Consider the following 25,231-nt stretch of genomic DNA (forward strand, 5'->3'; position numbering starts at 1 on the left):
GGGGGCCAGGGGCGGAGCTCTCAGGGGCTGGGAGCCTGGGGGCGGGGCCGAGGGGCCGGGCGAGGGGCCGGGGGCCGGCTGTCCAGGCTAAGGTGCGGAGAGAGGCTGGAAGGCCGGGGCGGGGCCGAGAAGCGGGCGGGGCGGGGCGGGGCGGGGCAGCTCGGGGCTCCGGCACGCGAGGGGACGGGGCTGTGGCGGGCGCGGGCAGTCGGGGGCGGGGCGTGCGGAGGCCCGGACGGCGCCCGCGGCGGGCGGTGAGGTCGGCCCAGCGCGGTGCAGCGAGCGCCCCCCGCGCCTCTCTCCCCAGCCCCGGCGCCCCCCCCGCGCGCCCGCCATGCCCGAGCAGCTCAGCGTCGCCGAGTTCCTGGCCGTCACCGCGGAGGACCTCAGCTCCCCGGCCGGGGCCGCTGCCTTCGCCGCCAAGATGCCCCGGTGCCGGGGGGCGGCGCTGGTGCGGGAGGAGGTGAGGGGGCCGTGGTGGGAGGGGTTGGGGGTCCCGGCAGGGCCTCGCCTTGACCTTCACAGGCGTGACCGGAGTTGCGATGGCCAGAAACCTGCCCCCTCCCTAGATCTGTGAGAACCGAGTGTATCGCAAACATCCGCGTCCTCGCCGTCGAGGCGGGGGAGGGCCCGAGGGACTGTCTCGGGGGGGGGGGGCCTCGAGGTCACCTCGGTGACAGGCTTCACTGGTCGGGGCACATACCCCTAGTGCTCTTGGTGACCTGTCTCGTCGCATGTGTGTTTGCTCAGCGCCTCACTGCATCTGTTTGGATTTTCATCTTCGGAGCCTCACAAGTTTGCCCCCAAAGTCACTCCCCTTCTGGGATGCAGGCCTTCCCGCCTCAGTCCTGAACTTACTTCTCCGTGGCTGCAGGAAGGCCCCCTCCTCCTGGCTGCTGGTTTTGAGATTTGGCCGGCGTTTGTGGAATGAATGTGAAGGAGAAGGCGCCAGGAGCCAGGGTTCACCTTGGCCAGGCTGTTGGCAAGTTTATCGTCTCCTCTCCCCTCCCCTCCTCTCTCCTCTTTGTCTTTGCCATAAACGCGTCCCAGGCCTTTATTTCGCCCTTGCAGGATGCCCCACCCCATTCCCCTACTCGCTGGAGTTCGTTCCCCTTCTCCGGACCTGCTGCACTTTCCCGGGCCTCCTCTGCAGGAATCTTCTAGGGCAGACACCCTGTGGCTCTGGGCCAACAGAGAATCTGTGTTTTTGCAGCTCCCTTTCAGAGGATGCCCTGAATTTGGGTGGCATTTTTGACCTCAGCAATGGCTCTCACCTTCCATTCTTCACCATAAAAGTATGAACACCTACTGTGTGCCAGATACAAAGCTCAATAATTCATAATACCCTGGGCCAATGTCTTGGGAAATCTCTGCTTCTCCTCCTCTCCTCTGGCAGGCTGAACCCCCATCCCAGAGTCTGTATGTATTGCTTTGTAGGAGTGGTAGAGGATTGTAGAAAGAGCATCGACTGTGGGGGAGGCAGACCTGTGTTCAAATTCTGACTCTGCAGTTTGCCAGCTGTGTGAGCTTGGGCATGTGACCTGATCTCTTTGAGCCCCACTTTTGGCATCTGTAAAATGGGGATACTAATGTTTACCTCACAGGGCTATGGTGTTACACGAGGCAATGTGTGTAAAGCCTACATCTTGATAAATAGAATGATTACCAGGTTAATTGACAGACCTCTTTAGACAGTGACTAGGTCTCTTTTGTTCTCATTTCTCTCACAGAGCCTAGCCTGGTGCTTTGCACGTAGTAGGAGTACAAGTTTTAATTAAAATAAGAAGCAGCCAGTGACCTTTGGCTTCCTGCCTTGGGCAGAACCAATAGCTTGGAGTCCACCACCCATGAATGTGGACTTACTGGGAAGTTCACAGGGAAACTGCTGCAGAGCCTCATCCTGAGGAGAGAGAGCTTCCTGAGGTTTGTCTTCCTGGCCTCGAATTTCGTGACCAGGAAGAGTCCAGTGCCGTGGGCATCTTTAGGGCTTTCACAGTTCACCCTCCTCTCAGGACTGTTCATTAAAATGTTAAATCAGAGCAGGAGAAGGGGCTGTACTATGAATCCTTCTCCAGGGACAGAAATGCCCTTTTATGCCCGTGCATCTGGCCTGGCCTGGCTTGGTGTGCATGAGCACTTGTGTGTGTCAGCAGGGCTGGGGGGAGCCCTTGGAATGGGTCTGGGGGCCGTGGCAGGCTCTGCTCAGCGCTCAGCTTCGCCCCAGTTCAGTCCAGACAAAACCTGCCCTCCTTTGCCTTTGGGACTTTGGTTTGGCGCATCCAAGGGTTCATTTTTGCAACAGAAAGGCTGTGGCACCCAAACACAGCTTTTCTCTTTAGCATTTCACTGCCTGAAAAGTTAGAATCTGACCTTTGGACTGGACTTTCCTAAGGTTTCCTGTTTGGTTTCGCATTCATGTTTATATTTACATGTAGTTTGATGCTGGCATCCCCCACCTCCACAGTTCTGGGCATGACTAACCCACCCCCAGGCTTGAAGCTCCATTTGGCTGAATCAAAATGTAACTGATTCTTTTTTTTTTTTTTTTTTTTAAAAGATTTTATTTATTTATTTTTCCCCCAAAGCCCCAGTAGATAGTTGTCTGTCATAGCTGCACATCCTTCTAGTTGCTGTATGTGGGACGCGGCCTCAGCATGGCCAGAGGAGCGGTGCGTCGGTGCGCACCCGGGATCCGAACCCGGGCCACCGGCAGCGGAGTGCGCACACTTAACCACTAAGCCACGGGGCCGGCCCGTGTAACTGATTCTTAAAGCAAGTCTTCCAGTCCCAGCTGGTTTCCTGGGAGTAACTAGGGACTCTGTCCTGGGACTTGCAGCCCTTTTTTGCTTTCCTGCTAGGAAGGACCCTGAGCAGGCCACAGGAAACTAGAATGTCAGTGCTGAGAGACCCTTTAAGAGAGAGATCACCTAGGAACTCGCTCATTTAAGATGGGGAAACTGATGTCCAGAGAGTGTGAGAGACTTCTCCAAGCTCCCCGTAGCTGGGAAGTGGAAGAATTGGCATTTCCACCCAAATGTTCTAACCCCTGGTCCTTTTCTCTTTCTTTCTACAGTCCGACTGCCTGTTTCCCTATGTAACTTCTCTGAACCTCGGTTATTTCACCCATAAAATAGGTTTAATCATCCCTTCTTGCTTACCTCTCTGGGTTGTTAAAGTTGTTTTTGATTGTGAAACACCTACAACTGTAAGAGAGTATTAAGACAGATAATCATTCTGTCAACCTTCCTCCTGTCCTGAGCCCCTTTACATCCATCGTCTCATTGATATTCACAATAACACAGGTGAAAATGGGTCCAGGGAGGTTAAGGCAGTTGCCTTGTGTCACATAATCAGTCTGTCTGACTCTAAGGCCTGTGCTCTGTCCACTTCTCCATGCCATCTCTGTGCTAGGCACCAAAGACATAAAGATGCTTGAAGGATGAAAGTAGAGAGGACAAGTGAGTGAATTTGGAGACTGGTGGGAAGAGAGCATATTCAGGAACCAAGTAAGCCATTTTGACCAGTGCCGAGAATTCATGCTATCTGGCGTGTCCCACACTGCTAGTGAACTTCTGTCTCCTGGTGAGGCTTGGATGAAGCAGTCCTCCACAAATAGGGCATCTTCAAAAGCGTGTGTATTATATATTTTTTTGAAATTTTAATTGCACACAGGACATAATAATTTTTAATTAACAAATTTAAAAACATAACAGAAAAGGCTAAAGCAACCTCTGACCATGTCCCACAATCCCTGTGTTCTCGCCAGGGGTAACTGCTGTGGAAATGTGCATGCTTCCCAATGTAGGTCCTCAGAGAAAATATGTTATCGGTAAGGGAGTGGTGGTTAGGAGAATGTTTACCTAAATTGGTATCATGTCTTATAATGCATAGTTTTAAATTTTATGGGAGTCAAATTTATCTTTTCCTTTGTGACTTTTGCTTTTTTGAATTTTGTTTTGGAAAAAGAATTTCATTCTTAGTCTTAATATTCTTGTGAGTTTCACATTCTGCTTCATCATGTGTCTATATTTGTTTTACAAAACATAATAAAATTTTTGTTTTACAAAAAATAATAAAAATTATGTAATCTTAGAGATTGTTTGCAAGAAACATAAACCCTCTCAAGCTTGTTTATGTTGAAGGGAAATTTGTTTTAAGGAATTAAAGGTGCTTCAGGGGACTGGAGAGCAGTAAGTAAAAGTAGACCTCACCGGGGCCTCACTTGAGGCTGGGGAGTCATCAGGGACAAAAGCAGCTGCTCCGTCCTTCTCGCTGTCTCTTGCCTCTTTCTGCACGTCTGAACAGTGCTTTTGCTCACTTGTCATCACACTGGCCCCAAAGGGCATCTCAGAGTCTTCTGGGGAAGACAGGCAGCTCAGCCCCCACATTCACGTGACCTCACTGGTCCAGCATCCAAAGGTAACCAAGCAAGTCTTGTGTCCCACTTCCCAGTGCCTGGTAGAGAGGCTGCTGGCCCAGCCCAGCTACTGCATTGGTTCCAGAAGCCGGGTCTCCACCCCTGGTTTCATCAGCAGAGGTCATGGAGGGATAGGCTCAGGCAGAGTAAACATGGCCACAGAGACCTACGCTGTGGGAGGGGGCACTTCTCAGAGAAGAGGGGCAGGGCCTGGAAAGTGTCCCCCCCAGTGTGTCCACGGCAGTTCCTCTTCATTTGGCACAATCTAGGCTCTGGGGAGAGGCTCTGTGCCTCCCTAATTATCCGGGTGTAAATGAACCCCAGTTTGGAAAGCTCAGGGATAGGGGAATTAAAAAGATGGATTGGAGAGCTAAGGGAGTGCAGCACGACTTGGAGGGCCTTTGGGCTTTTGTGCTTTTTGCTGGGCAAAAAGTGGACCCAGTCATGTTGCCTAAGGAATGGATGGGGCTGGCGCTGCCAAGGGCCACAGCAGCCAGCATAGTGCCTGGGGACTGTTCCATGCCAGGCCCTGTATTGGCCCTGGGTAGACACATTGCTCAGTAAAAGAGATGCACTCCCTACCCGTGGAGCTTACACTCTTCCGGGGAAGACAGGCAGTAAACAGGTAAACAAACAAGTCGGTAATTGCACATTGTGATGAGTGGCATGAAGGCTCATCTTCCCCGTCAATGCCTTCCTTAAGATTTGGTCCTGGATCTTCATCTCTTCGCATGCTAGCCAGTCTCCCCAGGCAATCTCATCCACACCCATGGCTTCCCCCATCTTTAGGTGACTCACACATTTGTACCTCCAGCCCAAACCTTCATGTCCAACTGCTCACGTGGCTGTTTCACTTAGATGTCTCAGTGTGTCCAAAACCATACTCATGACTTTCCCCCCAGCCTGGCCCTTCCAGTCTTCCCTTCTCAGTGAGTGGTACCTCTCTCTACTCTGTTACATAAGCCAAAAGTCTCGCACCTCCACATGCACACTGGGTCACCAGGGGTCATCAGTTTTCCGTTCTAAGGTCTCTGCAGTCTACCCACTTCTCTACATCCTAGTCCAAGCCACCATCACCTCTGCCCTGGAACACTGCGGTGGCCTCCCAGCTTGTCTCTCCCCTTTCACTCTAGCTCAGTTCTCTCTAATAGCACTGAATCTCTCTCTTATGCATCACACACCATAGATAAATTTTACATTTATTTGTATAATTATTTTATTAAAATCTGATTTCTCACTAGATTTTGACTTCCATGAGAATCGAATCTATCTCACCATTGTATTATTTACATAGCACCATAGTAGGTGCTCAAAAATACTGGTTGAATAACAGATAAAAGAAGAACACTAAAAAGGAGCATTAATAGAGAATAATGGTGTGAGAGTGCTCCAGATGGAGGGAACAGCTTGGGCAAAGGCCCTGAGGCAGTAAAGAACCTAAAGTATTTGTGACACTGGAAGGAGGCCAGAGGAGCAGAAGCATAGCGATGGGCAAATGGAAGAACGACACCTTTCATTGGGGGAGGTTTGGGAAAGTAGGCAGGGGCTAGATCATATTCAAGCTTCGAGACCCTGGTAGCACGTCTGGATTTTACATATTTTGCAGGCAAGCAGCATGATTCAATTTATATTTTAGAAAGATCATATCAGCTGCTTTGTGGAGACTACACTGGAGGGGAGCAGGAGAGGACCCAAGGAGGCTATTGTAGTTGTTCATGGAAGAGATGGTGGTGGTGTGGACAGGGCCGTGATTGGTGGAGGAGGGAAGTGGGCAGATTTGACAAGTATGTTATAAGTAGTGACTTCAAGATTTGTTGGTGGAGTGGTCAGAAAGGGTTCCCAAATTCCTAATGGAATAGTGCCATTTACCCTTCCTAGGAAGGGGAAATCTGGAAGAGGAACAGGTTTGGGGGAAAGTCAAGAATTCTGTTTGTACATCTTTAGGTCTTTGAGACATCCAAGTGGAAATGTCAAGAAGGCAGTTGGATGTATGAACCTGGAAATCAAAGGAGTCAGCTGGAGATACACATTTGCGAGTTGTCAACGCTGAGATAGTGGGTTTCAAATTTGCCTCTGTGTAAGAATCACCTGGCCTCATTCCCAGAGAGTCTGATTCAGTAGCTGTATCTTATTTAGGCTTTTTATTGCAAGTAACAGAAACCAACCTGAGCTGATTTAAACAGAAAAAGAGTTCACTGAAAGGGAATATTCAGTAGCTCACAGAATTTCTGGGAAGCTGGAGAACGGGAGCAAGGCAGCAGGCAGGATCTCAGCCAGAATCATTCTGCTGAGCCAGTTTGGCGAGGACACTGCTGCTATGCACTAAATGCCACAGCTCGTATCACCCCTGCTCCCTGGAGACGAGGCACCTTCACTGCTGTTGCCACCAGCATAAGAATGGATCTTCCACTCTCTCCGCTCCTGATTCAGAGTCTGCAGTGAGTGCCTCTGATTGGTCGAGCCTCGCTCATACGACTGTACCCTAGCTGCAAGGGAGGCTGGCGCAGGAAGAATTTGGTTTTCTCCGCTTTTATAGGAGTCAAGCTCTGCCAAGCCTCGTGCAGCAAGTAATTTCCCAGACGAAGGAAGGAAGTTCAGATGCCAGACTGGCAAAAGATGACAATATGTCCTTGACAGCAAGTTTGCCAGTGTACAGAAAGTGTCTGGGAATCTTCATTTTAACCAGCACCCCAGGAGATGCTTGTGTAGGCGGCCCACGAACCCCATATGCATTGATTGCATTAGCTGGTGTTTAAAGCTACGGAAGCAGAAAAGATCACTCAGGGCGAGCAATGAAGAGGGCCAGGGCCCAAGCTCTGGGGAGCTCCAGGATCGAGAGATTAGGATGGAAGGGTGGTTAATAAAGGAGACTGAGAAGGAGCCACCAGTGAGGAAGGAGGGAAATCAAGGGAGTACAGTAGCTCAGAAGCCAGGAGAGGAATGTTTTGAGGAGGGAGCAATGCTCAGCTCTGTCAGATGCTGCCTGGATGTCCAGAGCTAAAATAAGATGATTGAGACGTGACCCTGGTGTTGGCAACATGGAGGTCATTGATGACCTTAAGAACAGGTTTAGTGCTGTTTTCCCCTCCACACTGGCCTGGACTGATTGAGGAGGGGGCAGATGAGAAGTTCTCCTGAGATGGGGAGCAGAGGCGTGGGATGGTGGCTAGGGCCCTGGGCCAAGAGGGTTTTCCAGTATGGGCTTAGAACCCAGCTCTGCCTGAGCCCAGCCTCTTCCCAGAGCAGGCTGCCTCCGTACGAGGGCAGAGGGTCTTCCTAGACTCATAGCCGCGAGCCCAGTCTCGCATAGTCTCCTCCCCTCCCCAAATTTCAGTCTTCAGTGTTTACTTTCTTGCCTCGTGTCTGCTGTTTCTGGCCACTGAGGTAACATGGGCAGGTTTGGGAACAGAAACTGGAACTTTAGTTCAGAACAGAAGGAAAATGCTTTCCTCAAAGGCAATTTGGTAGTATAGTCTGCAGACATTATTGCTAGAAGGTCCCTTTGATGGGCCTAGTGTTACGCCCAAAGCACATGAGGCAGTGAGGCCCACGGAGGCCCAGTGAATGCCCCAGACTCTGGGGCAGGGTCCTGGGCTCCATTTGTCCTGGGAACATTGTGATTGGGCCTCTTTGGCCTCAGTGAGTGGGCCTCGCCGTGGAGGGTACAGGAGGCCAAGCTGGGAACAGCTGCTAAAGGTTCTCTAACCTGGCTGGGTTTTGACCTTGACTGAGGTTTTAAGAACTTCACATGCCGCAGGCTCCACCCAGACCTACTGAATCAGAATCTCCTGGGGGTGAGGCCTGGGCAAGTGAGTGGTTCAGAAGTTCCCCAGGCGACTCGGATGAGCAGTGAGGGTAAGAACTATTGTGGTCAGCTCTTACGTGCCCACTTAAGGTTAGTAATCCCTTAAACCCTATTTACTGAACACCTGCTGTGGACAAAGGCAGGATGGCAGATTCTGAGGGCATGAAGATGACAAGACAAGGCCCCCATCTGGGAAGGAAAAGGACTTGTGCCCATGAAAAGATGATTGACAACCCACAGTATACAGGGACATGGCTGAGGTCTGTGGAGAGAGTCCAGTAACTGAAGTCAGACTGACCTGGGTTTGAATCTCTGTTGGTTGTGTGACCTCAGGTTGTGTGACCTACCCTTTCTGAATCTCAGTTTCCCCATCTGTAAATCAGGGGTGATAATAACTATCTTCTGGGGTTATTTGAGGGGTTACATATAAAACATCTAGCACATACCTGGCACATAACAGAGACAATAATTTTTTTAAATTCCCTTTTAATAAAATCACAAGTACACTTGCACGTGGGACAGTTAAAGAGATCAGGAATCACACAGAGAAAAGGGGGAGATAATTGCAACAGGGATGAAGTAATTACTACCAGTGAGCACTAAAATTGTCTGTGCAGTCCTGGCACCAGAGCAAAAAGAGAAATCTGTGTACCTTGCAGGTGTCCAGGAATGAATAGCTGAACCTAATTCTGGACAAGGCAGGTTCTTCCCTCAGCTCTGCCCTTTGCTCTCTCCCAGCCATTTATTTCTTCATCAGACATTTGTTGAGAGCCTACCCAGTTCTTTTTTTTTTTTTTTTAAAGATTTTATTTATTTTATTTTTTCCCCCCAAAGCCGCAGTAGATAGTTGTGTGTCATAGCTGCACATCCTTCTAGTTGCTGTATGTGGGACTCGGCCTCAGGATGGACGGAGAAGTGGTGCCTCGATGCGCACCCGGGATCCGAACCCGGGCCACCAGCATCGCAGCACGCGCACTTAACCACCAAGCCACAGGGCCGGCCCCCTACCCAGTTCTCAATCCTGGCTGGACATTACAATCCCCTGAGTTGCTTTTAGGTAGATTTTTTTTTTAATTGAGGTAAAATTCATATAACGTAAAATTCACCATTTAACCATTTTAAAGTGTACAGTTCAGTGGTCTTTATTCACAGTGTTGCGCAATAGTCGCCATTATCTAATTCCAGAACATTTCTATCACCCTAAAAAGAAACCTTGTGCTCATTGGTGGTCACTACCATTCCCAGCCCCTGGCAACTTTCTGTCTCTATGGATTTGCCTATTCCAGACATTTCATATCAATGGAATCCTACAATATATGGCCTTTTGTGTTTGGCTTCTTTAAGTTAGCATAATGTTTTCAAGGGTCATCCATGTCATCTGGGTTGCTTTAAAAGCAAAACAAATAAGAATAGCAAACACACCAGGCAGTGTTGTAAGCATTCTCCATATATTAACTCATGTAATCCCCATAAGTAAACGAAGGCACAGAGGTGAAATAGCTTAGTAAACAAGGCTGCCACATAACATACAGGATGCCTGTGCAATATCTGGGACATACTTTTACTAAAAAATTACTCATTGATCATCTGAAATTCAGATATTACTGCAAGTCCTGTATTTATTTTTGCTAAATCTGGCAACTCGACTAGCAGTAAGTGGCAGAGCCGGGGTTTGGACTCCGATGGTTCAGAGCCCTTGGGGTGCTTCACGTCTCACTCCACTGTGGGGCCTGACTCTCCCCTCCCCTCTCTAGGGACTGATTTAACAGGTCTGAAGTGAGGCTCTGGCATCCTTATTTTTTTAAGCACTCCAGATGATTCCCCTGGCCAGCCTGGGGATGTGTCTCAGGGTCTGGGAATACAGAGAAGCTCTTTGCTGGCATGATAGCTACCAAGCAGCCCTCCCCATGTGCCGGGCACTGGGCTTGGTGCTTAAATGCCTAATGGCATTCAGTCCTATGACGTAGATCCTGTTATTATCTCATTTGAAAGATGGGGAAATAGAGGCTCAGAGAAACTAAGTTACTTGCCCCAGGTCACACAGCTAAGAGTATTGGAACCAGAATTTGGACTTCAGAACAGTGTGATGTAAAAGCCAGAGTTCTTAACCCCTGCTGCCTTTTCTGTGTTCCCATAGGGCCCTGCTAATATCCATTCATTCATTTACTCATTCATTCATTCCACCAATGTTTATTGCACTCATGTGCCAGGCCCCGAGCTGGGTGCTGTGGATACAAAGGCAAATGAGCTAATCCCTGCCCTTCTCGAGTTTTCAGCCTCATAGAGAAGTCAGACGCATGGTCAATAAGGGCCATGAGTGCCCTGATAAAGTCTGCAGTGGGCACAGGGCAGCAGGAGGGGTGAGTTCTGTTGTGTAGGGAGGGAGAGACCTGTAAGCTGAGTCCGGAAAGATGAAGTGTTCACCAGGCAGAACGGGGGAGGGGCTCTCCAGGCAGCTGGAGCAGCCTGAGCAGAGGTCTTGCGGCTGGGAACAGGCATATTAAGGAAATTGGAAAGCATTGGTTAGGGCTGGGGTTTAAGGGATTAGTGATGGATATCAAGCCCAAGTGGGGGGCAGGGAGGGGTTCATCTGGGCCAACAAGGAACCCAGAGGATGCGAGGCATGGGACCCTGTGCTGCTCTGTCCGGGAGGGCAGGCCAGGCTCTCCCCAGGGTTGGGTGGTATTCAGGGCTTGGGGCCAGGAGTCAGATGGGAATCTTCAGCGGTCGGTCCAGTGGAGTTCTTGCTCTCTTAGCTCATCACTGCCGAGCAGTCTCCGGAGGAAAATCCCAGCCAGGAAACTTGGGGTTTGCAGAGGCCTCAGCGTAGCTGAGGGTGCGGCTCCCTTCCTGCAACCCCTCTTCTTCCCTGCTTCCCACCACCCTGCGCGGGGCAGCTGGTGAGGCTGAGCTGGCAAGGCTGGACAGGTTCCCAGGCTGGGGAGATGGCTGCGGGGCCCAACCAAGGGGGCGCACAGCCAGTCACGGGCTCCAGCAGCGCAGGAAGGAAAACAGCGAGAGGCTGAGGATCCTGAAATAATAAATGTCAGAGCTGGCAGGAGCCTTCCGTGTCACTGCCCAGCCCCTTCGTTCCGGACGAAGAGTCGGCCCAGGGAGGGAAGGGGGCTGGGGCAGAACTAGGGCTGGCCCCGGGTCCTGGATCCCAAGCCTTGAGTGTAGCCACTGAAGGGGCTGTGGACAGGCAGGCAGGGCTGGGGGCCTCTTCCACATGGGCAATGCAGAGGGCAGCTGGGAAGAGCCCTATTCTCCTCTGACCCTTCCTTCTGACTGCCCCAGCCTGGAATCGGGGTGGGGTTTGATCCAGATGAAAACCACTGGAGACTTTTGCTCCTGCTGGTGGCTGAGGTTAGAGCAGCCTTGCAGGGTATGATTAACCTCGACTCTGAGTCTCAGAGCATCGACCTGGAAGGGGATTTGGAGGTCCTGTCCATCAGCTCTAAATTGTACAGATGAGGAAACTGAGGCACAGAAGGAGGAAGGGACTTGCTCAGAGGGACATAGAGGGGCTAATGGCAGGCCTAAAATTCAGCACCCCCCCCTTCCCTCAAAATGTTTCTGCATTGCCTCTCTAGATGCCTGACATCCACCATTAGAAAAAATATGACCTAGTTAATCTTCACAGCAGCCCTTACAGAGCTGATTGGGGTTCAGTGATGTGGGACTGACCTCATGGTTTGCTGTCGTGTGGTAGGGAGAGAAGGCTCTGGAGGCAGAGGGCTCCGCGCTTCCTGGAGCTACCTACATGACCTTGAGCCAGTTGCCTAACCCACTCCAGCCTTGGTTTCCTCATCTGTAAAATGGGGAGCATAATAACTACCTCACGGGGTTGTCAGGAGGCAAAACGAGGTAAATAACATGTCTGCCCCAAAGCGAGCACTCAGTAAGTGGTGCCTGGATTCACGCATCCTGGGAGCTTGGAACCCGAGTCCTTCCTGTTGTGTGATCAGCTTTGGGCCAGGCTGTGCTGTGCTGTCGTGCCTCGGGGACAAGGCTGCACCCCCTTTCTCCCGCTTGGACGTGGGTCTGCTGCCAAGCCCCAGAGCTGATCTTTCTACCACAAGAATTTATCAAGCCGCTCCCCTCGTGTTCAGAACGCTGCAGATCTCCCCATCACTTGTGGGATAAAACCTAGAGGTTTTGGTTAAAAGCATGGACTCTGGAGCCTGACACCATAGGTTTGAGTTTCGGTTCCACCACTTACTAGTTGTGTGAGCCTGGGCAAATGCCATAACTTCCCTGGGCCTCAGTTTACTCATCTGTAAAACCTCCTGGGGTTGTTGGAAGCATTATACGAAATGATACAAAGTACGTCACGTGCTAAGAATAAAGCCTGGCACGTGGTACTGATAGAGAAGCACCTACCTGGCTCTCGTTATCATGAGCAGCGTCTCCGAGGGTCATTCCGGGCCCTGCTTAGCCCTGAGGCCTCACTGCTCACCACTTCCCCACTGGCCCTGGTATGCACCTGCTCCAGTAAACTGGTTGTTCCCCAGGTGTGCCAAGCCCTCCTACCCAGGCGCTTTGCAGGGACGCCTCTCCTCTCTTAGAGTCATCTTCCCCTGTCCTGCTTTGCTCCACCGATGTCTCCTCATTTTTCGAGGCTCTGATGAAGCATCACTTCATCCCAGGGTGGGGTGGGTGCTCCCCATCTGTGCCCCCACACAGGCTTCTCTTCTGCTCCAGGCTCGCCAAGGCCTCCTCAGCCCTTAGACAACATCTTTGTCTACATTCTATCTCCCCTACTGGGCTGTGAGCACCTTGAGTGTAGAGCCTGACGTCCCCCTTTCCCCAGCACCTGCAGAGGATCTAGGGTACAGCCAGGCCCTCAGTGTGTGTGAATGAGCTCCTACTCTATGTCAGTGACTCCATTAGAGACCTTACCCCAGCCCCTCCCCTCTGCCCCACCAGGGGGGAAAGGGGCAGGTTTGCAGATCTGAGATTCCGGAGCAGAGGCTATTAAGGGAGTGGAGCTGAGCTGGATTGCCTTGGAGGTGGGATGCTAGCAAATACTTCTCAGTCCCACCCTTTCCTCTTCCTTGCTGGCCACCCAGGAAGGGCCCTGGGGGATTCTGCCTTTCTCTGGATCTGGTGGATGGGCAGGTGGGTGAGAAAAAGCAAACTTAAAGCATAACACAAACAGGACAGCTCACGTTTGCACGGCTGCAAACTTTCCCAGTCTTTATGTGATTCGATCTCAGTGGGAGGTGGCTGGAGCCACAGTGACTGTCATTCCCATTTTGCAGGTGCAAATTCCCCTAGAGACTCTGGGGACTTGCTCAGGGTCTCAGAGCTAGTAAGGAATTGGGTCTAGAATGGAACCCAGGTCTCCTCACTCCACGCCCTGTCTTTCTACCATGTGCCCTCTCTGTAATTAGGCCTGGAGCTTGGTCAGCCTTAACCCCTTCCCGCTTGCCCCTCAAGGACCCTCCCGCCTGGGCCTTGCCCTCCGTTGGTCCTGAGCCCCAGGCCCTCAGGCCCACTTCTCCTAGACCCCACTCTCTCCCATCCCATCCCTCTTGCTGAAAGCCGTGCACCATCCACTGAAAGGGGCCAGTTCAGTATCCTAAGGTGTCAAGGACTGGTTTCAGATAACTTAGTGCAGTGGTTCCCAACTTTTCTGAATATGAGAACCTCTTGTCTTCTTTTATTAACTTGGTGTTGTGGAAATTTTCAAACATACACAAAAGTAGACTCAGCTTCAACAACTATTACTATTTTGCCAATCTTATTTTTTCATCTCTAACCTTCCCTTTTTTCTTGTTGTGGAGAATTTGGAATAGTCACAGAAACAGAACAGAATGATGAACCCCCATTGACTCATCACCCAGTCCCCACCTGCTTCCCTGACTCTCATCTTATTTTGAAGCAAATTCTAAACATCATATCATTTCATCTTTAAATCTTTCAATATGTAGCTCTAAACAGTAAGGACTTCTTGTTTGCCTAACTACAATACTGTTGTTGTACCCCCAAACATTAACAATAATCCCTAAATCATCAATTATCTAGTTTTCAAATTTCCAGTTGTCTCATAATTGTCCTAACTACTTTTACAGTTTATTTTTTAAAAAGCAGGATTCAAGAAAGGTCCACACATTGCCATTTATTGATGTGTTTTGAGTCTCTTAAGATTCCTCTTCCATCACTTTTGTTTTTATTTTTTGTGGTCCACTTGCTAAAGAAACCGCATGGCCTGTTCTGTAGCTTCCCACAGTCTGATTGTGCTCATTGCCACATCCCCAGGTGTAGTTTTAACAAGATTCTCCATCTTCTGCATTTCCTGTAAATTGGTAGTTGGATCTAGAAATGAGAAGCCCCAGGGGTTTTTTGGGTGGTTTTTTTTTTTTTGCATTTTATGTATCTTTTCATTGAATGTTTTCAGTGTAACTTGATTTGCTCATTAAAATATTGTATTTTAATTTTCATGTTTGACATGTAGTGCATATAATTTCATCTTCTTGTGGACGTCAGAGTCACAGACCAAAGGAGCCAGGATTCCGCTGCCTTACAGCACGACCCCTTTTCAATGTCAAAGTTTCATTGACTTTCCCTCGACACCTGTACTTTTCATATTGATTGAGAAATACGGAAAAGGACAAAAAACTACCATGAATTCCAGAATGGTTTTAAAGATTTCTGTGTCTTATTGATCATAACAGCTGCACACATGTTTGGAATGTGGTCATACTAATTTTTGAGACATTTCTTTTTGGTCTTTAGTGCTTACCATAAGTGTGGCTTCAGAGGGCCCTGGTAGTAACTCCATGGACCCCCAGGATCTGGGGCCGACAGACGGGAATGAACAAGGGAGTCAGAGTCTAAAGTTTGGGTTCCAGGTCTGTCGCCACCACTTTCTGGCTGTGTGAGCTCAGGCAACTTTCTTTACCTCTCTGAGCCTCATTGATTCATCAGCCAGGTGGAAACAAAAGCAGTGACTGCCTCATTGGGATGCTGTGAGTCTTAAAGGGTAGATGCCCAACTGCTTTACAAACCGTAAAGCCGCGTACAAGTTTGGGTTTGTATTCTTTCCTTAGTTTGTTTGCATTTCCAATGAGACCTGGGGCAAGAAACCCATCTGAGCCTTCTTTGCAGTCTGTAAAATGAGGAAAGAATATTGGATTATCTAATATCTTGTGATTTAGTCTCTCAACGGTCAACATCATGGTCGAAAGCAAAGATAGAAAATGGTTTTCATCTCCTGTGCCAACTCTAGTTTAATTGGTAGAGGCTACCTGAAGAGCTGTCTTAGCAGTATGATGAACCAAACCCAGGGTCGGTGGGAAAAATACTGTGATTGATTAATGATGGCTGTAATGCTCATGGGATGCCACAAAAGTGGTGCCTATGCCCCATATTATAATAGTCCAAAGGAGTGAATGTCTAATGGTGAAATTTAATCTGCAGCTCTCAAGGCCTTAGCTTTAGCTGCTCTGCCCCCTTGGCTAAGTTGCCATAGTTACCACAGCTGGCTCTGAGAACTCACAGGAATGAAGAATGGGTCCTATTGATGAATCTTGACCCAGGAGAGGGGCATGCAGAAGGCCCTTCCAAGCAGGGCAGCTGGGCATGGCCGTAGTGCTGCCATCTGTGGTCTTTTGCCTGCAGAGAACACAAACCAGAGAGCCAGAGCACAATGTGTGTGTGTGTGTGTGTGTGTGTGTGTGTGTGTGTGTGTGTGTGTTTGGAGTGGGGTGGGGAGCACAAAGGGCAGTGCCACCAGCTGGAATTCAGGCTTTGTCTAGGAACAGCCAGGCAAGGCTGCCTGAAGGACTTCAGTTGCTTTTCCAAGTTCAGACATGTCCCTGATGCTCTGTGTTTCACCTGCCTTTGCCCAGTGCCTGCCCAGGCTCTTGCATGGAGCCACTGACTCTTAGCTTTGAGACAAATCTCAGTGGCCATCACTACTAATCCAAAATCCAGTGCCTAAATCATGTGCTACCACCTGAAGTCCTTGAATACTTCTAGTGACAGGGAGCTCACTCCCTCCAGCGGTCACTTATTCTTCCTTAGGAACATCTTCCTCTGTTTGAGCTGAAATCTGTTTCTGTCTCCCTAACTTCCACCTCTCAGTCCGGGAATCCTCTTCAGGGCCAACTCATACAAATCTCCTCTCTCCTCTGTAGGATAGCTCTGGGAGTATTTGGAGCTGGGGCCCTGCCACTGCTGTCAACCTTGTTTTCTTTGGACAGGTCTCCTTCTGTCCCTCCCTCCTCCCTTCCCCGTTTGAGGGGATGGTGAGGGGATATGGTAGAGGTGGTTGAGTTGGGATTCACGTTCAGAGGCAGATCCAGTCCCAGGATCAAAGAAGCTGTGTCCGTTAACCCTGGTGGGGCAGCTCGGTGGAGGGAAAGAACATGGCCTTGGATTTGGCCAGACCTGGATTTAAATTATGACCCTGCTACTGTTCAGCATTACGTGACCTGGACATACCTGGACATGTCCCTTGGCCCCTGGCAGCCTCATCTATAAAATGCAAATGGTGATGCTTACCTCAGAGTGTGGCTGGGAGGGTAACAAGTAACACGCCTGGCACAGAGCAGGCACTCAGGACATGTAACGTCTTGCACTCTGTGACTGCCCGGTGGCAGAGGTTTCACTGTGGTACCTCTGCACGTGTGGTTCCCAAATCTTGGGGAGTGGGATCATTGGTGGATGGAGAGGAGGTATTTTTAATTAGCTCAAGGAAAGCTGAAAAATTCCTAAACCAAATTCAACTTAATTTTCAAACAGATCACATTATTAGATATCAAATACCAGTGTTCTGAGCACTTTACCTATGTGAATTCACTTAATCTCCCCAACAATCCTATGTGGTAGAAACTATTATCATCCTCATTTCATGAATGGGGAAACTGAGGCACAGAGAGGTCACATAGCAAGTACCTACTGGAGCTGGAATTCAAAACCAGGTAATCGGGGCCAGCCCCATGCTTTTAGCCAAGATGATTTACTGTGTCTCTGAAGGCAGAATTAGACCAGTGATTTCCAAACGTTAGCTGCGTCAGAATCATCTGGAGGGCTTGTTAAGCCACAGATTGCTGGGCCCTGCCCCGAGTTTCTGATCCAGCTGAAGAATCTGCATCTCGGACAAGTCTCCAGGTGATGCTGACGCTGCTGGTCCAGGGACCCCACTTTGAGAATCACTGACTCCTGGGGATTAAATGGACCCACCTGAATCCAGAGGCTGACTTGTTTTTTCTAACCTATCCTGTCTCAGGCACAGGGAATGCGGGCTGATCTCATTCAGAGGCAGAAAATAAACCACAGGAAGAATCGTATTCATTTTTTCCAAATGCCTCAAGCCTTGGCACATGCTGCCATGTCTATGATCTCATATAAGCCTCACAGTAACTCTGTGAGTTAAGTGAAGAATGGATTTTTTCCCCATATTATATTATTTTTCTCTCATTTTAAAGAAGAGGCAGTTTGAAGAGCTGGCTGGGCTGGTATCACCCAGGGAGATAGTTTTAGGGAGACGGGGGCTAGAACCTCAGCTTGTGACTCATCATAGTATCATTACAGGAGCTCTGGAAACTTCTGTGCCTTTCCCCAAATACCTTCCCTTCCCCAGGCTATGATTGGAATTTCCTCCTTAAAACTATATTTCTTTAGCTTAAATCTTTGCCCCATTATATCATAGAGGGTAGATGTTATCAGTCATTTATACCCAGTGTGAATGATTTTCAGATAGTTTCTTGAGAAAAGGGTGGTTAGAATCCTCCCCTCTTTGTGCCCCCTTCGGGTTGTGTGTTAATAAGTCTGTGAGCCTCTTGAAGGAAGGGCCATGCCTGACTAAAATAGGCACCAGTAGATGCTTGGTGAAATGAATGAATGAAAGAAGGAATGAATGATATTCCTCCCCTTGCCCATTCTTCCCCGAGCAAGCCTCCCTCCTCTAGCAGTCCTGCCACGTATACCACGTGCTCCCCCACCCCGCCTCACAGTGCACTCTCTCAGTCTCTCTTCTGCCTGTCCAGTGTCCACAGTCAAGCATCACGGTTTCCCTGTTCCTCCTAAGCAGACACAGCTCTGCTTCCCCTGGGCTCGCAGGTACCTTGTCCATCTTCCACTACAGCCCTAATCACACTGCGTTATAAGTATCTATTTACTCAGCTCTTTCTTCCCTTAGATGGTGATGTCCCTGAGAGCTGAAACTGTGTCTTTTACACAGGGTGTGAACACAGAGCAGGCACTCAGTAACTAGGTGAATGAATGAATAGCTGTGTGAACCTTCATTGCTAAGAGCAGTAGGGGCGGAATGGTTTCTTGCTGGGAAGCTGTTTCCTGATATATGCCTGACAGGGGCATGAAGGGACAGTTTATGGGTGATTAGAGTGACTTGCCTGCCTGTACCAGTTAGAGCTAGGTTCAGCTATGAGTGTCAGAATAACATAACAGTTGCTCAAGTAAGACAGACATTTGTTTCTCTTTCATATAAAAGAAGTCTATAGATAAGTAGTCCAGGGCTGATAGGGTGGCTCCCCAATCACCATAGACAAGGCTACTGCTTTGTTGTTCCATCATCCACCACACGTGGCTTCTACCTCATGGTCCAAGATGGCTGCCTGAGCTCCAGACATCACTAACGCATTCTAGCCAGGAGAAAGGTCTGACAGAGGACACCCTCCCTTCTATTTTTTCTTTTCTTTAAAAAAATATACTTTATTTTTTAGAGCAGTTTTAGGTTCACAGCAAAACTGAGTGGAAAGTACAGAGTTCTCATATATTCCCTCACCCCACACACGCACAGCCTCCCTCACTATCACCATCCCACACCAGAGTGGTTCATTTGTTATAATCAGTGAAACTACATTGACCTATCTTTATCACTGAAAGTCCATAGTTTACGTTAGGGTTCACTCTATGAATGTACAGTGACAGGTATCCACTATCATAGTATCATACAGAATAGTTTCACTGCCCTAAAAATCCTCTGGGCTCTACCTGGTCATCCCTCCCTCCCCCCAACCCCTGGCAACCACTGATCTTTTTACTGTTTCCATAGTATTGGCTATTCCAGAATGTCGTATAGTTGGAATCACAGAGTACGTAGCCTTTCAGATCAGCTTCTTTCACTTAGTAATATGCCTTTAAGGTTCCTCCATGTCTTTTGTGGCTTGATAGCTCATTTCTTTTTAGCACTAAATAATATTGCATTGTCTTCCAAGTTTTGGCAGTTATGAATAAAGCTGCTATAAACATCCATGTGCAAGTTTTTTGTGGAAATAAAAAAGTTTTTCAGGGGCCGGCCTGGTGGTGTAGTGGTTAAGTGCATGCACTCCGCTGCGGCGGCCGGGGGTTCGCCGGTTCGGATCCCCGGCATGCACCGCTTGTCAGGCCATGCTGTGGCGGCATCCCATATAAAGTAGAGGAAGATGGGCATGGATGTTAGCCCAGGGCCAGTCTTCCTCAGCAAAAAAAAGAGGAGGATTGGCAGATGTTAGCTCAGGGCCGCTCTTCCTCACAAAAAAAAATATATATGTATATAAAAAAGAAAAGTTTTTCAGCTCATTTGGGTAAATTCCAAGGAGCACAACTGGTGGATCATATGGTAAGCATATGCTTAGTTTTGTAAGAAACCGCCAAACTGTCTTCCAAAGTGGCCGTACCATTTTGTATTCATACACTAGCAATGTATGAGAGTTCCTGTTGCTCCACATCCTTATCAGTATTTGGTGGTGTCAGTGTTTTGGATTTTGGCCATTCTAATAGGTATGTAGTCCCTCTCTTCCTTTTAAGAATACTTTCTGGGGGCCGGCCCCGTGGTGCAGCAGTTAAGTTCGCGCTCTCTGCTTCGGCAGCCGTGGGTTCACTGGTTCGGATCCCGGGCGTGGACCCACACACCGCTCATCAAGCCGTGCTGAGGCAGCATCCCACATAGAACAACTAGAAGGATGTACAACTATGACATATAACTATCTACTGGGGCTTTGGGGAGAAAAAAGGAAAAAAGGAGGAAGATTGGCAACAGATGTTAGCTCAGGGCCAATCTTCCTCAAAAAAAAAAAAAAGAATATTTTCTGGAAGCTAAGAAAGGAAATGTCCATTATGTCCCATTGGTCAGAACTTAGTCACATGACCACATTTACCTACAATGTAGGCTGGGAAATGTAGTCTCTATTCTGAGTGGCCAAGTGACCATCTGAAAAGTCAGGGTTCTTATTGCCAAGAAAGAAGCGAGAATGGAGGGCCGGCCCCGTGGCTTAGCGGTTAAGTGCGCGCACTCCGCTGCTGGCGGCCCGGGTTCCGATCCCGGGCGCGCACCGACGCACCGCTTCTCCGGCCATGCTGAGGCCGCGTCCCACATACAGCAACTAGAAGGATGTGCAACTGTGACATACAACTATCTACTGGGGCTTTGGGGGTAAAAAAAGGAGGAGGATTGGCAATAGATGTTAGCTCAGAGCCGGTCTTCCTCAGCAAAAAGAGGAGGATTGGCATGGATGTTAGCTCAGGGCTGATCTTCCTCAAAAAAAAAAAAGAGAATGGACATTGGGAGCCGACCAGCATCTCTGCCAGACTGCAGGGAAGAGACAGACTTGCAGACTAGCTTAAGCACTAAAGGGAATTTGTTGGTGGATCAGGGGTATTTCATGGAGGCCCAAGGACAGGAAGTGTGGAAGGGCCTCTCAGGGGGCAGGATCTAGGTCTTATGTGCTTCTCCACACACCTGCTTTGTTCTCTTCTCTTTGCACGTGGTGGGAAAGATGCCCCAGCTCAAGCACTTCCAATCAATTAGCTAGCTTCCCAAAGCCCAATTCCAGATTCCTTGGAGAGAGAATCTGATTGGCCCAGCTTGGGTCAAGTGTCCACCCTGGTCCAGTCAACTCTGGCTAGAACAAACAAAGCAGCCCAGGGCCCACCTCTGAGGGCAGTTTTCAGAGACTGGGTGTCATGGGATGGGAAGACTCCTCAAAGGTATCTAGAGCATGGACATAGACCTCTCAGGTCCATGTCCCAGGACTTTGCAAACCATCATTCATTTAGGTAAACAGTTATTGAGCACCTTCTGTATGGCAGGCACACAGATCTGCCTTCTAGGGAGTTTTCTAAATCTCTTTGGAATTGTTCATGTCTTTAACCTGCACTATCTTTGGAGTGAAGTCCTAGCTCCTTAAATTAATCACCTCTTAGCTTTCCCTTTTCAAGTTTCAAGGTAGGGGTCAAGGGCTTTGGCAAACGTGTTTCCTCACGTGGGTCTTTGGGAACTATAGAGATGTCCATGTTCTCTCCTCTTGTCTTTGTCTCTCTGGTAGAAGTGTCTTAGTTCTTGAGCTGATTCAAATATGGCCCCCTCTTCCCAATCTCCCTAATTCCTTGACTTTCTTTTTTCAGCCCAGGGATGGGCCTCCACTGGTCCCAAACACAAAAGTATCTCAAGTTCATACTCGGGGAGGAGAATGTTAGGTTTCTAGTCCCTGTAGGAAAAGTACCGAGAATTTGATGGACCTTTCTAGCATCAGCACGGCTGCTGATGACCATAGGTACTGTTCATTGAGGACACACTGTGTGCTCACCACCAAGCTAAGCCCTTCACATGCAACGTCTCATACATACAATCCTCATAATTACCCTGAGAGGTAGGCAGTATTCCCCCGATTTTACAGATAGCTAATCAGGAAGCTCAGAGGCGACTTGCCCAAGGTCACACAGCATCTGGGCAGTGGAGCTAGGCTTCAAAACCAGACCCTCCTCTCTCCAGAGGCTTCCTACATGCCAAAAGCTTCCAAGAACACTCCACATTGTCTGCGAGTTCTGCCCTGTGCATGTCCTCCTGTGAGTATCGTTTAGAATCTTCAGAGATACTGTTCCAAATGTGTTTACTAACTCTTGTCACGTAGAAGTAACTCTTTGGAGATCAAACTCTGATCCCATTTTAGTCTCTGGACAAAACAGGTGGGGCTGGGGTCAGAGTAGGGCCATGGTGTGTGGATGGAGCACTGGACTAGAGCACCCCTGGAAGCCCAGCTCTGCTGCTACCCCACCCTTTGACTCTGGGGAAGGCCCTCCCCTCTGTTGGCCTCAGTTTCCTCTTCTGTGGCTCTGTGAGCCCTTTGCAGCCTAACATTCTATAATTTCCAGCTTAACTCTGCATTTCTTAAGGGTTTCATGAGGTTGGCAGCCTATATACCCACTGAAAGAGGAGTGTGTCTGGGAGGTTTCCATCTGGGCTGAGCCTGGGGCAGGTGCCTTCTGCTTCTCACCATCATTTCTTCTGGCCGTCCGCAGTCTGCCATTTGTTCTGCAACCCCTGGACTTTGGGGTTGCCTGTTGTCGTCCCACCAGTTCTCTCCAGTGGGGCTGAGTGCCCCCTCTGCCCTCTCTCATCTCATCGCCCACCCATGGTATCTGGCCTCTTCATCCTCCTCCTCACATGGCTGCTTATCAAGCCTGGGATTTGTGAACAAGCATTCCCCCATCTGTGTCTTTCAAAAATATCGGGATGTCCACGTTCTCTCCTCTCATCTTTTGCCAAGCATTTTGTACATATTCATCACATCGTTAATTCTCTCAGCAACTCCATGAGTCCACAGTATCATCTCCATTTTGCAGACAGGCACCCAAGGCTCAGAGAAGTTAACAGATTTGTCTGGACTGACATACTAGTTAGTGCCAGAGCTGAGATTCAGACCCAGGTCTGGCATACCCGACTATGCCACATGCCTTGGCATAGCTACTCGGCCTGCATTGGAGTTGAGGAGAAAAGTCTGTGGTCCTCCTGGAGGGGTGTGACTGGTCTACGGTTTCCATGCAGTCTGGTGTAAGAGGGTGGTCTGTTTATGTGTGGTGGGATTACAGCAGGCCGCCAGGGAGGAAACTCTGTGTGTGTGTGTTTGAGGGTGGATTGTGGAGTCAGGCACCCCTCCCAGCTGAGCACCCCTGAACCTCTGTCCCCGTTTGCTTCCAGGTCCTGGAAGGAGACCAGGCCCTCCTGCAGAGAGTGAAGAAGGCGGTGCGGGCGATCCACAGCTCCGGCCTTGGTGAGCGAGCCTGCCTGATGCCCAGCCTGGCCAGCCAGCCTTCCCCAGCCCCAGCCTGGAGCTGACACTGCCCTTCCCTCCCTCCACAGGCCACGTGGAGAACGAGGAGCAGTACCGAGAGGCTGTGGAGTCATTAGGCAACAGCCACCTGTCCCAAAACAGTCACGAGCTGTCCACCGGCTTCCTGAACCTGGCCGTGTTCACCCGCGAGGTGGCCGCGCTCTTCAAGAACCTGGTGAGGCCCCTGATCCCTTCTTACCCAGCCCTTAGCCCGGGCTCAGGGTAAATCTAGTGGGTTTCAGAACCTGACTGGGAAAGGGTTGGTTTCCACCCTTCTCCCAGGTTGCCCTTAACCTCTAGTCTCCCTTGACCTCTGACCCATGACCTGAGGTCCCTCTCCAGTTCGGATCCACCGTTTGCATTCTTCTTCCCCTCTGCCTTCTCGCCCACGTCTTCCCTCTCCCTCCTCTCTGTCCTCCTCTTTCTCTTCTGTGGTGAGTCCCCGGGAGCAGAGGGGGTCTCACAAGGGGGCAGAGCCACACGCGAGGGAGGGCTCCCTGAGGGAGGTTTTGGGAGAAGGGAGGGCAGACTCTGGGCTTCCTGTCTTTGCGCCACTGCCTCTCCTGCACGCTCTGTGTCCTCTGCTTTCCCGACCACATCTGCTTTGTCTTCAAAACCTAGAAGCTGCCTCGCCTCAGCAAGCCCCTCAGCTCCTGCACGTGGCCCCGTGGCCTCACCTTCCTTCCTGAGATTGCCTCCTCCCCTGTCCTCCGAGTCCCCGCCTCGAGGCCACCCCGAGACACCAGCTCCTCCGGTGTGCAGACACGGTTCTCAGTACTGCGCTGGTGTTAAGTCATTTCATCCTGGAGCACAGCTCTGTGGGGTTGGCTTACCACTGCCCTCGCTTTACAGATTAGGAAACCGGGACACCAGGTTAAGCAGCTTGCCCCAGGTCTCACAGCTGGATTTGAACAGGGGGTCTGGCTCCAGTGTTCGAGCACACGCCTGGCTGTACCGCCTCCCAGGAGAGCCCCTCTCTCTCCAGGCCCCGTAGCTTTTGGACCGGCTCTTGTGGCTCGAGTCCCACACAGTGCCCTCCCTGGCTGGCAGGGACCGAGTCATCTCTGAGAGGCACTTTGCTTAGTGGTTAAGCACCCAGATGTCAGGCTTAGACTGGGGCCTCGAATTCCCACTCTGCTGCTCACTAGGTATGTGACCCTGGGCAAATCACTCAATCTGCCTGAGCCCCGTCTGTAAAATTGGGACGCTGATGGTACCCACTTCACAGAGTTGTAATGAGGATTACGCAAGTTAAGTGCCTACTCCAGAGTAAGTGCTCAGTACATGTTAGCAAATATTGCCATCTGTCATTACTACGTCTCTTTGCCTAGCACTGCCTCACACTGTCCTGCATGCAGAGGCCTTATCAGTGCTTGAGTTCAGCTGAGTTAGTGACTTCTTTTGTCTCTACCTCTCCTTGCCCTGTTTTGGTCAAACTAGTGTTTGCTGTGGTGGCCACTGTACCAGGAGCTGGTGACACAGGAAAGAGTCAGACTCTGCCTGAGGGAGCCACGGTCTAGTGGGGGAGACAGGAACTGAGATGTGGGACAACACCAAGCAGTACAGCAGTGTGGCACAAACTCAGGGACCCAGGGGTCGGGTCAGTGGCTTGGCCTGCCGTGGTTCAGAAAAGGGGAGGTCAGCACAGGCCGTGGGCAGGGGTGGTCAGGAAGGCTTCCTGGAGGAGGGGAGACCTGAGCTGTGCCTTGAAAGGTGGGCTGAAATATTAGGCTGTTTTGGGTTGCCAAATGACAGAAACTCAACTCAAACTAGGTTCATTTTTAACAAGGGAGTTCATTGGCCCCTGTAATGGGAAGTCCAGGTGTGCAGCTGCCTTTAGGCACCTTCTCTTTCTCTTAGATAGTTTCTCTCTGTCTCTGCTCAGTGGGCAGGATGGCCCAGCAGGCCCAGATTCCCATCTTACCAGAAGAAAGACACAGTCTTTCT

The 25,231-nt window shown here is 49.9% G+C and overlaps 1 protein-coding gene across 4 annotated transcripts in view; it reads left to right on the forward strand.

Moving 5' to 3' along the window:
• The first annotated feature begins 261 nt into the window (after positions 1-261).
• The window catches only part of ASAP3 (ArfGAP with SH3 domain, ankyrin repeat and PH domain 3), a 47,107-nt gene continuing 22,137 nt past the window's right edge, over positions 262-25,231 (forward strand). For 3 of the 4 annotated variants that reach the window (XM_087446575.1, XM_087446576.1, XM_014783976.2), the window contains exons 1-3: positions 263-463; positions 23,152-23,224; positions 23,314-23,459. In XM_087446575.1, the coding sequence (XP_087302701.1) occupies positions 335-463; positions 23,152-23,224; positions 23,314-23,459 (348 nt within the window). In that variant the 5' untranslated portion in view covers positions 263-334. Of the gene's footprint in view, positions 464-23,151; positions 23,225-23,313; positions 23,460-25,231 lie in introns of all 4 variants that reach the window. The other variant, XM_087446574.1, reaches the window with a different exon arrangement.

Source organism: Ceratotherium simum, chromosome 22 (genome assembly GCF_057802395.1).
Source record: "Ceratotherium simum simum isolate JZ-2026a chromosome 22, ASM5780239v1, whole genome shotgun sequence".
Lineage (NCBI taxonomy): Eukaryota > Metazoa > Chordata > Mammalia > Perissodactyla > Rhinocerotidae > Ceratotherium > Ceratotherium simum.